The 18,038-nt window shown below is 44.0% G+C and overlaps 1 protein-coding gene across 2 annotated transcripts in view; it reads left to right on the forward strand.

The window, feature by feature from the left end:
• The first annotated feature begins 733 nt into the window (after positions 1-733).
• WWC1 (WW and C2 domain containing 1) overlaps positions 734-18,038 on the forward strand; it is a 131,031-nt gene continuing 113,726 nt past the window's right edge. For both annotated transcript variants that reach the window (XM_007071451.4, XM_037907894.2), the window contains exon 1: positions 734-1,454. In XM_007071451.4, coding sequence (XP_007071513.2) covers positions 1,336-1,454 — 119 coding nt within the window. In that variant the 5' untranslated portion in view covers positions 734-1,335. The remainder of the gene's footprint in view (positions 1,455-18,038) is intronic.

The raw sequence follows: 18,038 nt of genomic DNA on the forward strand, positions 1-18,038 counted from the left end.
TTACCCGACTAAATGCTTTTATGGATCTGGGCCCTAGTTTCTCCTTTAAGCTCTCCTCTGAACAGACTGACTAAATCTACCAGCTTTAATCTACCATCCAACGCTTTATTTCTGAAAAAAGGGAGTGGAGTGTGTGGGGGGTGGGAGGAAACCACTACTAAAAATGCCAGCCCAAGGTGATGTATTCCTCTTGTGATCAGCTGTGACTTTCTGGATTGGAATGGAAGGATTTCGATTGTAAACTCACTGGGGTAAGGGCTATGCTCCAGCTCACAACCACGTTAACCTGAGCACACGGGGAGGTCGTCAGTATTTTACAAGTGGGAAAGCTAAGGCATAGAGAGCCAAGGCCGAGGTGACACAGACGGGGAGGGAGGCAGGGAGGGAATCCTGCCGCGCAGTTCCCGGTTCTAAGCACTAGCCCAATCTGCCGAGGGGCAAGGCTAGCTTGAAACGCCCCAGCCCATCGCTGCCTGAGGGAGTAGATGCCTTGGGGCCCACCCCACCATCCTCCTGGGCAGAGGGGAGGTGCGGCTGAGGGCCCCCAGCCGGTGCCCGGGGGAGGGGTGCTGAGCGCCCACGGCCGGTGCGGCTCTGTGCCCAGCCCCCAGCGCCTCTCCGCCTGGGCAGAGGGAGGCGCTGTGCTGTGCCCACCCCCGTGCCCTGGGCAGGGGGAGGCGCCTGCCTCCGGTGCACCGTGTTTACAGTAGCAGCGGCGGCAGCTCCGCGGGGGCAGCGCTTTTACCTGCATTACAGTAGCACCTGGAAGCGTGAGGCGAGCCCCGCGCTCCCCGGGGCCGGGCCGCATCGAACCCGGGCGGGCAGCGGCAGGGCGCGGGGCCCCTTCACGGAGCAGCTCCGCCGGCGGAGGCGCCGGTGCCAGGCTGGGCCGGGAGCGGGAGGAGAGGAGCCACCCCCAGGCCCCGGGCACTCGCCGGGCTGCAGGAGCCGAGCGGAAAATGGAGGCTTGAGGGGAGCCGCCGCCTCGGGGCGCTGGACAGCGCTGGGGAGCCTGTGCCGGTGATCGCCTGGCACCGCCCTGCCCCCTCCCCAGCGCCGGGCACCTAGCACCGCCCTGCCCCAGCGCCGGGCACCTGGGACCGCCCGGCACCGCCTTGCGTCGCCCGTTGGCCCCCCGAGCGGAGGATGTGACTCCCGCCGGTTCCTCCTTGCAGCGGCTGGGCGGATCGGTGCTGCCCGCGGAGCTCTGGGCCTGGCAAGGGACGGGAATCCTCGCCCACCCCTCCCGCTCTCTTCCCCCCACCGGCTCCTTCTGCTCTTGCGAGGACCAGGGGCTGAGCTCTTTATGGGGCAGTTCAACCCGGCCTGGAGAAGATGCCAAGGAAGGAGCTACCTTTGCCAGAGGGCTGGGAAGAAGCCCGGGACTTCGATGGGAAAGTGTATTATATCGACCACATCAACAAAACCACCAGCTGGATCGACCCGAGAGACAGGTATGAGGCCGGACCGGTTTGACGCCCTCGCTGCCTTTCAGGGAAGCCAGGCAGGTGCAGGGAGAGAGGTGTCTGTTCCCCCAGCCACCGCCTGCCCTTGGGCCGGAGGGAAGAGGCAGTGCAGGAGCACAAACAAAGAGCCTGATGCTAACGGGGGACCTTCTTGAGACCTAAACTGGGGCTCACTGGACTTCCCCGACAGCCGGCCCAGGAGATAGCTGTGTTTGCTCAGCGTGTGTTGCTTCAGTTGCCAATGGCGCAGACCAAAGAGGCTTTATTACCAAGATTTGTAGAGCACCCAGCACTGGGTGCACGTTTATATGGCTTGGATTACTTTGATTTACCCCCCCCCCCCCAAAACCACTTCTCTTCCTATGGGGAGGGAGCTCGCACCACCGTAGGATATACCGGCAAAAGCTCAGTGTTAGGGGACCAGCAAAAAGAGGCTGGAGAAAGTGATGTAGCTAGCTTGAATTTTGCTTGATCCCCACAATCTTTTGTCAGGGCACTGCTAGGTTGCAGCTTGACTCATAATAGCTTTCACATTGGGGGGGAATGAATATACCAGACCATATTTTCTGGTGCTAATCTGCTACTCCTGGATAAGGTTTTTAGTAAACAAGTGATTTGGTTTTGGTTGATGAATAAATGCATTGATTAACCATATTTATGTATTGATCCTGATTGGCACTTCTAAATGCTTTTCTCATACAAATTAAAATGGTTAGGACTAAATTCTCTGTACCTCCTTCAATGTGTGGTATGGGGACTTTAGATTCATAGGTGTGTGTGTTGCCACCTCTGCTAAGGAAAGGCTAATACACACAGCTGAGGTTTAATTGAATAATATCAACATCTTACATTACTCAGTCATATGTATCCCGGAAAGAGGACCTTTACTGTTTCAAATGTTTTCATGCTGCCCCTCAACTTAAAGGAAGACCACCCCATCCCAAGCCCGCAGTTTGACTCCATTGAGATGATTATAGTCTTTGATGGAAGAGGGGATTTCCACTCCTGTAACTTTGGCTACTAAGAGCCCTGCTTATAATGTTCTTTTTGCCCTCTAATTATAAAAAGTGACTTTTTAAAGTTTTGATCTTTAAATACACCATGATAATATCTGACTATATAAAGTGTGACTTGGGGAGTTTACCTTGGAATGTCCTGGTTGCTTTAAATTTGTCAGACTATTAACATTCTGCAATTTTGGGCCACATTCTTCCCTAGTTAGACAGGTGCAACCTGACTGATTGCCTTTATTATTTTTGCACTGCTGACACTCAGAGTTGACTTTAGCCTTTTGTTTAAGTGTGTTAAACAGTGGAGAGCTAAGTGGCAGTGTAACAGCTACTTGGTAACCATTAGAGTGTTAATGAAAGTGAGAGACATCCCTTGGCTGATGTCATGACCTTCTAATTGTCCTGTATACTAAGTTAGTCAACCTTTTGCACAGCTCCAAAAGCACCCATTGCTTGAAGAGTTGTCAAAGATCTGTTTTGGTGTGCTAGTAATAGTCCTCTTATATGTCTACCCTTTGAACTAATTTAAAATACATAAAGCCACCACCTTATTCTCGCTCTCTTTTTTTAAAATCTATTTACAACCTGCCTCTGTCATGATGTCTAGAAATCATTTCTGTCCGGCATTGGTAGGGAAAGTGGTCAGCTGAACTGTTTTTCATTTTCCTCAGCCTTCCATCAATCCCTCAAACCTAGACTGTAAATTTTCTGTGGCAGGGACTATCTTTGTTACATGATGTACAGTGCCTAGCACAATGGGGTTCTGATCCTTGATTGGGATTTCTAAGTGGTATTACAAATATTTGGGGGAAGGGTCCTTGTTCTGGCTTTTGTTTCCAATTTCATACTTTTCAGATAAGTGTCTTGTCCCCTTTGTTACTTCAGTGCTCTTGCAGATCTGACATGCAAGCTATTGTTGTTATCAAACATATTGAGATCACTCTTGCTATTTGTATTGTGGTGACATCCAAAGAATCCAGTCAGGATTGGTATCTAATTGTGATGTACTCTACAAACACATAGTGACTATAGGGCAGGGACTAACGATCTAAGATCAGTGGTGATATTACTATATTATATTATACTAGTGCTATACTATAGCACATTCTAGGTTTTGGCCCGTCTCTTTAAAACAAATATCATGACCTACATTCCCATAGATTATTCATGGAGTCATTCATCTCCCACAGTGCTTTTCTTTTCATTCGTTTGTCTCCTTGTACACCTCTACCCCGATATAACGCTGTTCTTGGGAGCCAAAAAAATCTTACAGTGTTATAGGTGAAATCATGTTATATCGAACTTGCTTTGATCCACCGGAGTGCGCAGCCCCGCCTGCCCGGAGCGCTGCTTTACTGCGTTATATCCGAATTCATGTTGTATGGGGTCATGTTATATCAGGGTAGAGTTGTATTACTCTTCAGCTTCCTTCTTGACCCTCTTTGCTCTGATGTGTGCACTATTCTTGTGTTGATCATTATTATAAATTACACTCAAAGTATTAAAAGCATCTGCTATGCATGCACCATACCAATTACAGACTTAAGTAGACAAACATTTGAAAAGTAAGCCTCTTTTTAAAATTTTACAGTTAAAATTAGCAGCATATGATCAATTCAGTTTTCTTTCTAAACTATGGAAAAGTCACTGAAACTGTCAATTATACTTTAGGAGGAGATATAGGGGGAGGGGAGATAGAGAATGTTAACAAATTTTAATTACTTGTATGTTTACTGCAACTGAAGAAGGGAACTGTGCCTCAAATACTATGTTAAAATTTCTAAATGCAATAGTGATCTACATCTATAAAATGTCACACTTTGTACTTTGATGAATTTCAGGATTCTCTGACTTAATGAAACTCATTGTTTTTTTAGATGGTCATAGTCCAAAACAATTGTAACAAGCACAAGGTGTTACAGAATGCTCCTGTAATAATTTTAAATAGTTAAATGGAGTAAGTCTCTTAAGAGAGTCTGTCTTGTTATGTGATAATTTACAGGTCTGGTTCTAGCTAACTTTTTAAATTGATTATTTCCCCCTCCCCCAGCAATTGATTCTTTGTATCAGCTTCTATTATATTTGTCAGGCTGTCAGTGCCCACACATTTGTTTGATTCTAGCTGTTATTCATCTGACAGCCAAATGTTTGCTAGCCATGAGAATGAATGATTTGTCCAGTTCCTAACTTTACAGGATTTCAGGGAGCAGCTGCATTCCAGGAGTAGTCTTTTGTATGCACCCTTATTCTTCTAATGAAACTAAAAACAAACCAAAAATCTGTTAGCACTAGTGAGGACTAATAGATTAACAAACCTATTGGAGCATACCCACTTCATTAGATGCATGTATTCACCCACTAAAGCTTATGCTCCAATACGTCTGTGAGTCTGTAAGGTGCCACAGGACTCTTTGCCGCTTCTGCCGATCCAGACTAACACGGCTACCCCTCTGATAGTTTGTAAATAGTCACTATTTTTTGTTGTTGTTGTGTGTGTGTGCGGAGGTCTTTTGTGCAGCAAAAAGGCAGAGCTATTATATAAAAAAGTGATTTGTTGTAAAACAACAGATTGCAGTGGATATGGTGGCAGATATGACTTAAAACTCCTTTTTGAACTAATTTCCTTCAAATTGGCCAGATTTCAAGTTGACAATGCCCATATAATATCTGGTCAATTCATTCAGTGAGACACAACTGGTAACTAAAGATAAGAGACTCAACTTTTAAAGCTTCCCTAAATCTCTCTTTCCAGTTTAATTTAGTGTAAAGAAATATGATTAGGGATACTGTATAGGGGCAGTGCTTAAGTTTGTCTATATAGTTTTTGTTATATTAGTTGATGTTGGATTTGTAGTTAGACATGTTTTGTGTTAACTGAAGCTTGTTAAATGAATTATTGCAGGAGTGTGTCTGGGTGCAGACATAATGGAACACCGGGAAACTTTAGATACTTAGGAGAAGTGACTGGCAGAAAGTGGGTTCTATAATCATCTAAGAATCAGCTGAACTACTAGAGTTGATTGTATCAACTGAAATTATCCAATTTAACTGTAGAATAGAATCTTTGGCAAATTTTTTCAGTAGTCTATCATTCTCCTGTCCATTAGAAGCATGGTGTCAGAGCATCTTCTTGCTTATATGTATAAACAGACCTAAATGATGTATGACAGCACCAGAAGGATTCAGAAGTTCGCTCTCATGCTGAATAGAATGAGCCAAAAATTGTATGGTGTGCTGCAAGAGACCTGCCTTCAAAAGCTGACCTGAATTTCAAAGCCCTGAAGGCTTCTGTAGCCTTTAAAGTGAGGAGGAAGGATGGTCTAACTCAGGAGTTCTCAAACTTCATTGCACCGCAACCCCCTTTTGACAATAAAAATTACTACATGACCCCAGGAGTGGGGACCGAAGCCTGCGCCCCACCGCCCCAAGTGGGGAGGCCAAAGCCAAAGTCCAAAGGCTTCAGCCCCGGACAGGACACCTGTAACCTCAGCCCCAACATGCAGGGCTGAAGCGGTGGAGCTCAGGCTTGGACTTGGGCTTTGGCTCTAAGTGGTGGGGCTTGGGCCCGTGGCCCCAGCAAGTCTAACGCCAGCCCTGGCGACCCCATAAAAAGGGTTTGCGACCCACTTTGGGACCTGACCCACAGTTTGAGAACCACTGGTCTAACTTATTGCTTTGAGCCTCAGTTTTGCTGTGGCCTGTGTTACAATGTTCCTTTCTGCCTTGAGTCCATAGCTTTGGTCAGCACAGACACAAGTGTGAGGGATCCACGTCTGCTTTCTCAATTGGCCTCAATGCATTGCAGAAAGAGAAGGATGTATAACAAGGGTGGGCGAACTTTTTGGCCTGAGGGCCACATCTGGGAATAGAAATTGTATGATGGGCCATGAATACTAAAAAAAATTGGGGTTGGGGTGCGGGAGGGGTGAGGGCTCTGGTTGGGGGTGCGGGCTCTGGGGTGGGGCAGGAAATAAGGAGTTCAGGGTGAGGGAGGGACTCTGGGCTGGGGCTGGGGATGAGGAGTTTCGGGTGTAGGAGGCTGCTCCGGGCTGGGACCGAGTGTTTCGGAGGGTGGGAGGGGGATCAGGGCTGGGGCAGGGGGTTGGGGTGTGGGAAGGGGTGCAGGCTCTGGCTGGGGGTGCGGGCTCCGGGGTGGGGCTGGGGATGAGGGGTTTGGGGTGCAGGATGGTGGTCTGGGCTGGGACCAAGGGGTTGGAGTGGGGGACGGGGATCAGGGCAGGGGGTTGGGGTACAGGGGGAGACTCAGGGGTGCAGGCTCTGGGCTATGCTTACCTCAAGCGGCACCTGGATGCAGCTGCATATCCCTTCTCCAGCTCCGACCCAGAGGTGCGGCCAGGCGGCTCTGCACGCTGCTCTGTCTACAGGTACCACCTCTGCAGCTCCCATTGGCTGTGGTTCCCGGCCAATAGAAGCTGCGAGGGCAGCGCTTGGGGCAGGGGCAGCATGAAGAGTGGAGCCCCCGGCCAGCCCCCACGCGTAGGAGCCAGAGAGGGGCCATGCCGCTGCTTCTGGGAGCTGCATGGAGCCGTCCCCGACCTGCTAACCAGCTGGAGTGGGGCAAACCCCCCAGACTCTGGTCCCCAGCGGGAGCTCAAGGGTTGGATTAAAAGGGCTGGATTGCCAGATCTGGCTCGCAGGCCGTAGTTTGCCCACCTGGGTATATAAGGAATGGAAGAACTTTTGAAAACTCCTGTTCTGAGCTTATAGGACAAAGATTAAGAAAAAACAACTATAATAAATTGCTTGTATGTTGCATGTATGGCATCATTTTAGTAGCATACAAATGTTGTACAATACAAATATTTTGCAATGCAAATATCTTAATGTATACAAACAGTGGATGTTCACATGATGGTAAATCTTCTCTTCCCCCGTTAACATAAGTTTTAGACTAGAAAGCTGTCAGGCATTTCTAATGGCCTGCTAAATTACTTCACCTAGTCAAGTGGCTTAGTCACAGTGTGTTTCTGCAACATGAAGTTGAAGTAGCTACTTATTTATGAAACTATGAATGATGAATTCTGTCCTTAGGGCTAATTCAGGATTAGGCTTCCTACAGACTGGTGTTCCAGAGACCTGCATTATTCAATAATGCATGTTCCTGAAACGATTGCATTTTCTGAGTGACAGCTTTCTTTGTGCTGATGCAGACCACTCAGCACACATCTTGATACAGTGGAGCTAGAATTCTCATGGTCATTTTTCTTATGCAGAAGACACACCTGCATAGTAATTTAGGCCCTAGGTTTTAGGCTGTTTTTATGATTACTGCTTCATTTTTACATAAGATAAGAGCAAAATCCCAGAAACATGATAGTTCAGGCTGGTATCTGATCTCAAATTTAGCTGTAAATCAGGAATTGCACCAGTACAAAATTTGAGACAAGAATCTCACTCATCTTTATAGAATAGAGAAGAGTGCTTTGATTCCAACAAAGGTATTGTCCCTGGATCCTGCTAGGGAAATGGGGGTATAGCTCCATCTTTGGAACCTGTGGCTAGCTGGAGTCTGATCAAGTCTGAAACCCCCTTCCCCTCTGGAATGGAGGAGCATGTTCCCCACTGCCTTCTCCAATTTTAGGTCCTCACCACAGTAAATATTTCTATGTATTCATGCCATGGTATGGCTCACAGTCTTCCAAGGTTACCTCAGAATGAAATCGACTGAACTCTGATCACTAAGCAGTGAAAACTGGTAAGATTCTGGCCGGTTCTCACTTTTCTGCAGCAAAGCTGCAATAAGCATCAGAGGCATTAGAACTCTCTGTAGACTCTGGAATGCAACAAACATCAGTTAGCCTTCCAAATGTGGAGTATAATCTCTGCAATCCTAAAGGCTAGAAAACCTTATAAATTGAGAGTTTAGATTTTGCAGAAGTTGACGTTTGGCTGGGATAGCTTTCTACTCCAAGTTCAAATGGATTTCCAAACCTTGGTTATATGAGCCTACAGAACAGTTAACTCTTCTGAAAAGGAATAGAGCTTCCAGGAGGAGTACATGACTAATAGAAGAAAGATGCCATGTAGGGAAAATGTAGAAGTTTTATTCACTACAGGTTGAATTTTCTTGTACAGGGATTAAGATTGGAACAAATCCTTAGAATTTAGGAGTTATAGTTTTGAAAATACTGGCTATGGAAGGGCTAGACCCAGTATGTATCTATAGATTGCAATAGCCTGCATATAAATACATTTTTCAGGTTTGATGTGATACTTCAGTGTGTCTTAGCTCCTCTGTTTGGTTTTACTTTTGAAACAAAATTTCACAGCCATAAGTATAGCTCCGTGATTCACTGTCCATCTCTGCTATTGGCAGCTCAGTGCATTAATCTGCTTCAGTGGAATGCAATTAAATTTAGCTAACTAAAATGTGAAAGCTCTCCAAATGCCTCAAAATAAAAGGGCAATGAGAAGCACAAACAACAAATAATGGTGCCGTGCTGATTTGCAAATGAAAACCAATAGTGTAAGAAGGAAAAATCTCAAAGATGTGGGGCATTTCTTCTCTGCTTTTGTTCCGTATCCAGACTACTTTCAGCATGCATACTGGAAGAAAGAAATGTGGTTTATGCAGCTGCAGGCTTTCATAACCTAATGCCTGCTGTTGCCCTTTTTTATTGGTAGCCAGCCAAATACCCGGTTGTAGTTATGTGAATCTGTTTCCCTCTCACATATACACTCTCCAAAGATAGTTGTTAAATTCATTATAAAGAGCAGTCTGTTTAAGATACTGCTAAGAGCCAGAGTACAGATTTCACAGGATTCTAGTCTAGCCCTGACTGTGTGGGTGATAAAGGGAACTGAAGACCCTTTCCTTTTCTCTATGAGTTTTGTGTTGTGTTCTTCAAGTACTGTGCTTGAATACATTTGTTATTTTTTTTTCAGAGCAGTAGGGTTGAATGGGTTTGTACTGTACATGTGTATGTGTGTACACACATGCTTGAAGGGGGAGGATGGAAAGCAGAATTATTGAGGCATTTAAGACTTTGTTTAAACTAGAAACACTGAATCTTACAAGATGAACTGAATGTAATTGGTTAGGAGGTGCTTCTAATTGAAGCAAGTCAGTGAATCAGAGCTTGAATGGGGAGCTAAAATCAATTTAACCTCTTCAGTCATGTAAATCAAACTTTCTTTTGCTTATCTAAGACTAACAAGACAAACCCTACATCGGAATTTGTGATCATTTTATGTGGTTGCAAAGACTACCAGTAGTACAGTATGGTTCTGTTTTTAGTTGAGTGTTAACACTGTCATATATGGGTTGGGGGAGGGGCATTACTGTTAAGCATGTATCGCACAATTTACCCTCTGAAGTATACTGCTATGGCTTTCATCTTAACTATAGTAGCGTCTGTCACTAGTTTTGTTTCAGTATGAGAAAAGCCTTGTTTTTTTCTCCTGTGTTAGATTGATATTAAATAGGCTGCATTACTTGCCTAGCCTCCTCACTGATCTCACAGCATGGCCAATTGACAAGGTATATCCGCTTTATTATATAAATATTAGTATTAAACAAGAGTGTGAGCTGAAATATCAAAAATATTTCAATTCTGAGAGAGCTTCACTAAACTGAAAGAGGATGGGTATAAGGACAAATCTTTCCTGTCCCCAACGGGGAAGTATATGTGTAACTCAGATGAAAGCTGCTGAAACGTGATTCTTTTCCAGACAGGTCCTTGCTTATTCTTAACTCTTTCATTAAGAAATTAATAGCAATGTGCACCATGGTCATATGGTAAATTGCAGGGAAGGCATAAGCATTTGTCTCTGTCTAGAAACTTAGCCCTGATCTATGCTACAAATTTATGTCGGTATATCTACGTTGCTCAGGAGTGTGGAAAATCAACACCCCTGAGTGACATAGTTATGCCGACCTAACCTGCAGTGTAGACAGCACTTTGTCCACAGGAGGGCTTCTCCCATCGACATAGCTACTGCCTCCCAGGGATGTGGAGTACCTACGCTGACAGACGGAGATAGCATCTTCACTAAGTGCTACAGTGCCTGTGCCCCTGCAGCACTGTAAGTATAGACCAGTATAGACTACTTAGTTGTAGTCTGGAGAAAAAATATCTCCTTCCCGGATCCTTAATTTGTCATCAGTGACATTACTATAAAATACTCCCTCCAAGAGAACATTTCTCTTCCTTGTCTATTTATCTCCAGGAGATGATGCCTAAAAACTTCTTGATTAAATCTTTAGTCAGGTATTATACTACATCTCATTAGACATCTCTTTGATTAAAACACAGAGTGACACTTTGGAAACTTTTTTGATACATCTCATTTTAAAGAACTCCACTGCTATGAGAGCACTAATATATTTTTGGAAACTTTTGCATCAGCCAACTTCAGGACTTTGCTAGAAGAGTTACTTTATCTGATATCCTCAAGAAGAATTCAAGCTTGCTACTGGTAGTCAACTCAAATATGGTTGAAGCTCTAGAAAGATCTGTCTTGTATCCAGACTTCACATTAAAATGTTTGACCAGTGGCGGATTTAGAGTTAGTGGGGCCCTGTGTGCAGGTTCTTTTTCAGCCGCCCCCGCTCCCCTCCCCAAGGACCCAGCCAAGAAAACAAACATTCTTTCTTATCTCCCCCCTATTTTTCATTCTTTTTTTCTTCGTCCTCATCCTATAATGTCAAGTAAATGAAAATAAAGTGAGGTACCTTGATTGGGTCAGGGGGTTGGGGTGCAGGAGTGGGGGCAGGGTGCAGGCTCTGGGAGGAAGTTTGAGTGCTGGGTGCTGGCTCTGGGCTAGGGCAGGGGGTTGGGGTGTGGGAGTGGGGCAAGGGGGGCAGTGCTTACCTTGGGTGGTGTGGCTCCAGCACACAGACCCCTCTGGCAGTGGTTCCTAGGTAAGGAAGGCCAGGGGGTCTCTGCGTGCCGCTGCCCGCAGGTGCTGCCCCCACAGCTACCATTGGACGCAATTCTCAGCCAATGTGAGCTGTGGAGTTGGCACTTGGGGCATGGGCAGTGTGTGGAGACACCCCCCCCCCCCCAGGGGCTGCAGGGACACGCCAGCCACTTCTGGGAATGAAGTGGCACGGAGGGAGGGAAGCAGAGTGGGCAGGGAGCCATCTTAGCCCTGCTGCTGCACGTCTCTATGTGCTCCTTGAGGGGAGGGGGCCAGCAGGTCTCGGTGCACTGTCAGCAAAAAAACCAGAATGGTCAAGGTGAACATATCTGGGCAAGATGACTGTCAGTATGTTTGCAAGCACCCTGACAAAAATTTTAGTATCCATGTTAATTAGAGAAATAGATCGGTATAATGCATAGTTGTTAAGCTCTTTTCCTTCTTTAGGAATGACCACATTTTTGTCTCTTTTCATGAATCTGGAATCTCGTTCCCCTGCAATATCCCATTAAACAATTCCGTTGAAATAGGGGCTATCACTTGCTTCAGAGCTCTATGCTCCCCATTAAACTCATTGGGACCTGGAGCTTTGTTGGATTTTAATTCCTAGTTGCAGCTTCATTTGGAGCAATTTGCCCATCAAGAGCTGCCACATCATCTTCTGAGAGCTGATGATGTTTCATGCTTCTCAGATATCTATAAATTCAGGATTTGGATGTTCTGAAGTGTACAAAGTATGGTAAAAGTTAGCAGACATTTCAGAGGTCTGTTTGATGCCAGTTCCTAAATCTCCCTTTTTATTTCTAATCAGTGGGATGGTTGATTTATCCTTTTTCTTTAAGTTTCTGGATAAAAGCCTGTCAGTTTTATTGCCCTTTTCATCGTGTTTTTGTTTTAAGTATTTGCTTAGCCTTACATGTTTGTAACAGGTTAATCTTCTCTCTTACCTCTGATAGCTTTCTTGCTATTCTTGTCCTTGCACCCAGTACAACTTGAACAGTTTTTAAGGAGCCATCTCTAGATCTACTTCATTTCTGTCATTGTGGTGTCTGTACTAAACCTGGCACCAAAACTACTAATGGTCTAAATGTTTGGGAGGTTAACTGTTAACATGCAAACTATCTTGAACTGCTTAGCTGTCTTCAGTAACTGTGCTGTCTCAGAGAGAAAGCATTTGTGTGTTAATTAAGTTTATTTTTTTGAACAGTCAGTACTGCAGCCATACTAACTTGCCTCAGTCCATCTTTGGTAAAGTTTCCCAAGGTTCTTTTTTTCTCTTCTGTATGTTGCCTTTTGGATGATCTTATATTAAAGTGGCCTTTCGTATTGCATACATTCTGATAGCATTCAAATACTTGTGCATACTCTTCTTACTTTTGACGTTTCCTAATTGTTGCCTACATTCAAGCAGAAATGCCTAGAAATACTAAAGTTGAGTCAAACGTCTATACTTTCCCCATTCTTTAGGGTAGTCAGTCCAAATTCAGTTTGCTTAAATTACCTAAAAGAAAAGGAGTACTTGTGGCACCTTAGAGACGAACCAATCATCGGATGAAGTGAGCTGTAGCTCACGAAAGCTTATGCTCAAATAAATTGGTTAGTCTCTAAGGTGCCACACGTACTCCTTTTCTTTTTGCGAATACAGACTAACACGGCTGTCACTCTGAAACCTTAAATTACCTTGAGTTTGTTCAAGTTACAGAGGCAGGACATATGTGCTTTACACCTGCATCTCATGTCACTAACCTGTAAGATGAGCTGACAATGTTTTCTCTTCAGTGTATTCAGGGTAAGGTTCATGCTTAATCAAAGAGATGCTGTTTCATTCTTTAACAGCTATAAGATTAGAATGTTGTAAAGCTCTTTAGTTAAGCTTTACACTGTTCAGACCTGATCTTTGTTCAGAATGTTGCCACCTTTTTCACTCTGATCTGATTATATGATGCTGTCTCTCTCAGATTTTCACTTGTGTATTATAATTTCTGGATCTATTCGGCTAGTGTTTGTGACCCAGGAGAGTTCTTTCATCCAAGTACCTGTTTATTTCGTTCTTAAGTGTATTCACAACATTAGCGTCTGTTGCTGCCTTTTATTAACCCAATTTTTCACACATGACCCATTGGCATAGGAAGGGACACATTCAGAAGCTGGCTACATAGGTGTAACTCCATTAACTTGCATTGCTCTGAATGTGCCCCATGTAGCAGAGACCAGAATCTCTCTGAATAGAGAATTCAGTATAAGTAGGGCACAGCTTTAAGGTGGAATAATATTTGTCACTAATTCACTTTGAGTGAAAAGTCCTTGAATTCATTTTTGAAGTTATTTGTAGCCATATTCATGTAGGCTGAAATCAATGGAACTACTCAGAGTATTGTCCTACTCAGAGGAATTATCATAGTGAATAAGACCCAAGATCAATCTGGTCCATTACCCTATCTCTGACAGTTACCAGTACTAGATACCTCAATAGCTTCTTGTGGCAGTGAGTTTCACAATTTCATTACACATTGTGTAAAAAAAAAAAAAATCCTTTTGTTGTGTTTGCATTTCCCACCTTTTAATTTCACTGAATGTCCTCCTGTTCTTTTGAGACCAGGAAAATAAAAGCTCCCAATATACCTTCTCTAGACCATTTGTTGTTTTACATACTTCTGTCATGTCCCCTCTTCATCTCTTTTGTATGGTGAGCAGTCCTAGTCTTCTCAGTCTCTTCATATGACAGTTTTTCTGATCATGCTTGTTGCCCTTGTCTGATCGCACTCCCGTTCATCAGTTTCCTTTTTGAGATGTGGTAACCAGAACTGCACACAATATTTCTGATGAGGCCATAGCAATGATTTATATAAAGGTAACTATAACCTATGTGTTGTTGACTAGCTCATTCTTTATGCAACCTATCATCTTGTTTGTTACTTTGATCACAGCTGCATGTTAAGTGGAGTTGTCATCAAGATGTCTATAATGATGCTCAGGTCCCTTTCTTGAGTAGATTTAGTTAATTTAGAACCTTGTAAGACATAAGAATAGCTTATGTTTTTCCCTCCAGTGTGCGTTACTTTGTATTTATTGACATTGAATTTACTTTGCCAACGTGTTGCCCATTCACCTGGCTTGTTTGGTCCTGACTAACTTAAATAACTTACCCACCTGAAAAATTTTGCTGCCTCAGTTCATTCTCCTTTTTTGAGATAATTAATAAGTATATCAAACCACACAGAACGTTGTATGGAACCTTGAGGCACCCACTCCTAGTCTTTCTCTCTCTCTCCCAGTGACTGTTCCACTGTGGATAAATACTTAAATAGTCATTGGGCCAGAAAGAAAGAGGGGGAATGACTCTGTAGCCTTCCGGTTATGTTACTGACCTGGGAGGTGTCAGACCCAGGGTCCAGTCTCCCTGCTCCAATCACTCTTTCATGATTTATCGACAGTGCAGACAGCATCAACTAAGGAAGGCCCACATCAGAATATCCCATTTTTCAGTGGCTAGAGCATGTTTCCTGTGAGGTGGAAGACTCCCTGCTCAAATCCTTCTCCTCTGGTGGCAGAAAAGGGGGAACTTCATCCCAGGCAAGATCTCTGACCACTGGGCTAAAAGTTCTAAGGTGGGTGGTGGCACCACCATCTCATCCTCCTCTGGCTAGATTTTGAATGGGACCTGATCTTGTAGATGGCCTCTGAGAACGCCTCCTCAAATACCTACAATCAGTCTGGGGATTAGGTGGGAGACTGGCAGCTGGATGCCTGGAGGGAGGCAGTAGTTTGCATGCCGATGCAGAAACATGGTCACCTGAGTGAGGTGTAGGTGCCTACAAGGTTCAGCAGCAGTTTTGTGGATCACAGTGGAACCAAAACAGGGAGTTAGGCACCTACACCTAAGTACTTTTGTAAATCAGATCCCTAATCTATTTTTGTTTACATTTTTGTTTAATTCCTTCATCTGACACCCTAGTGACGTAACAGAATTTACCTTCATTTTATCCTTTCCCTGTTCTAGTTCATTTGTAATTTGCACCCTAACTGTCATTGGATACACTGATACCATTGTGTTACTCACTCTTTTAACAGATGTCTGTCTGACTTAAGTGCTCCTCAGCTCCCATTTGCTTTCCCCTAGCTCCTTCACCCCCCAAGCTATTTATTTTACATTCCAGAAGACTGGTTCTATTTTAAAATGGAGACCACCCCTCTGTCTAGGCTCCATCTTCTTCCAAATGTACCACAGTACCTAATGAACCCCTCTTCTTTGTACCATCTCCAACCATGCAATAAGATGCTGAAGTTCCCGCTATCTAGTTGGACCTGTGCATGGAACTGGAAACACTTCAGGGAAGCTACTTCTGGAGCTCTGGACCTAAATCTTCCACCAAAGAGCCTATATTTAGCTTCCAGGAACTCTCTCCTACATTTCCCTATGTCATTGGTACCAACATTCATCATGACAGGTTTCAGAGTAACAGCCGTGTTAGTCTGTATTCGCAAAAAGAAAAGGAGTACTTGTGGCACCTTAGAGACTAACCAATTTATTTGAGCATAAGCTTTCGTGAGCTACATCCGATGAAGTGAGCTGTACATTCATCATGACAACCAATTCCTCTCCAGCTCTCACTAAAAGACTGTGATGGTTTATATATGTCTGCTGGGAGCAAGGGTGACAGGTAAGTCATCAAGCAGTTGTCACAATAATCACTGTTATGGTTGCAAGTCTAGCTGCACCCTTGATTTCTCTCTGGTCTCTGAGTTCACTCTCTTCAGATGCCAAGTCACATGCCTTATGGTAGAATTCTCCCATTCTTAGACAGATCTGTCATCCTGGTCTATAGTATTCTGTGTATCCACTGTGCTTGCCTAGCTGGTCTAACTGGATTTGTGCACCTGTGGGTCTTCCCTTTGACAGAGCGTCTGTGACTAGTGGCTTAATGACTCAGAAAAACTTTCTTAACACAAAGTATTGTTTAATCATATCAGTAGGAGCAAAGCATAACAGAAGCGATTTTTATAAAAATGTTACACACATCTTTGGAGATCTGGGTCTCTCTTTCCCCTTAACCATCCCCTTCCCTTTTTAAATCCAGCCTAAGTTCACTCCACTCCCACACTTGGACCTGTGGCCCAGAACCAGCTGGAGCTCTGCAGAAGGGGATCAAGACAGTTCATCAAAGAAAATTTCTCTTGCATAGTCTCTTAAGCATTGGCCAATGAGTTGCTATCTGAAACCATTACACTCTTCCCTGCCTGTGTGCAGTTAGCCATTTCTTGAATTAACCCCAGGTTTCCATACAGTAACCCTCTTACAACAAATTTTATTCCTAAACTATTACAGGCAGCTTCAATTCTGTCACAACTACATACCCAGCCATCTCAATTCTTGACTGAATCACCTATCATCACAGCTTTTTTCTCCATTGTAATTCCATCCCCTGGAACAACCTCTTTGTTGCATGAGGAATTGTCATTCTTTATTATCTCAGATTGAAGGAGGGCTCCCTTGAAGGGTATGTGTCCCTCAATTCCACTTCCCCAGTTCTCCAGTTGAGCAAGCCAGTTTCATGATGGAAGCCTGTTCTGAGGTGGGCCCACTGAACAATATCCCTAAGCCATATATTTAAACAGTTCTGTTCCACTCTTCTTTCAGCTCAGCAACACTGGGCTCTACGGACCATGAGCTGCTTGCACAGGGTGCATATATAAATCACTTGGCCACAAAGGAACTACTGATACGTCCTGCACTCTGTGCAATAAATTGGGTAGCACTCACCCTGATTAGTCTGCTGCTGGTCTCCTTCTGCAAAAAAAGACTGTTATTTTTAACTCTGAGTAGAGATGGATTTAACTTTTGTGAACTGCTAACTATTCAGAGGAACTGTTAACTATTCTCCATGCATCTGAAGAAGTGGGGTTTTTACCCACGAAAGCTTATGCCCAAATAAATCTGTTAGTCTTTAAGGTGCCACCAGAATCCTCATTTTTGTGGATACAGACTAACATGGCTATCCCTCTGATATTCAGAGGAAAGGTCTTAGTATAAAGGTTTTTAATTTCTCAGTCTACTAGCCTATTAATCATTAAATTTAGAGCCTGCTTCTCCATGATTCCTAATTCCCACTTAATCCAAGATCCCCTGTGCTCCTCCATCTGTTGCCTATTCACTCTGTCTGGGGCCTTTCTTCACTCAATGTGAGAGGTGGCAAAATCTGTCCCTAAAGTCCATTGGATGATGCCTCAGGCTTAGTGCCCAAAATCTGTTCTTCTGTTTCTTTATGTAGCTCCCTTCTTGGTGTAGGCTTAGGCTTATTTTAATGTACAATGCTTGGGGATTTGACTTGGTCATCTAGGGTGTTCTTTTCTGATTAAGAGTACAATATTAAAATAGGGAACTTTTTAATTAGAAATGTATTCACAAACAGACTTGCAATGAAATGTCTAAATTAATTACTTCTGTTCCAGAAATAACTAATTCTAATTCTAGTCTAATTGTTCTAGACAAATGCTTAAGTATATCTTCATGTTTCACTTCAAGGTTTTGCCCTGACCGATATGAATATCTGATTCCAGGGCTTGATCCTCCTCCTCCTCCTCTTATGCTGGTATAAATCAGAACTAATGCCACTTAAATAATAGAATTACACTAGCATAAGGTCAGAATTGGACCCCATGAACCTAAATTTACAGCCAT

The sequence above is a fragment of the Chelonia mydas genome, chromosome 8 (assembly GCF_015237465.2).
Source record: "Chelonia mydas isolate rCheMyd1 chromosome 8, rCheMyd1.pri.v2, whole genome shotgun sequence".
NCBI classification, from domain to species: domain Eukaryota; kingdom Metazoa; phylum Chordata; order Testudines; family Cheloniidae; genus Chelonia; species Chelonia mydas.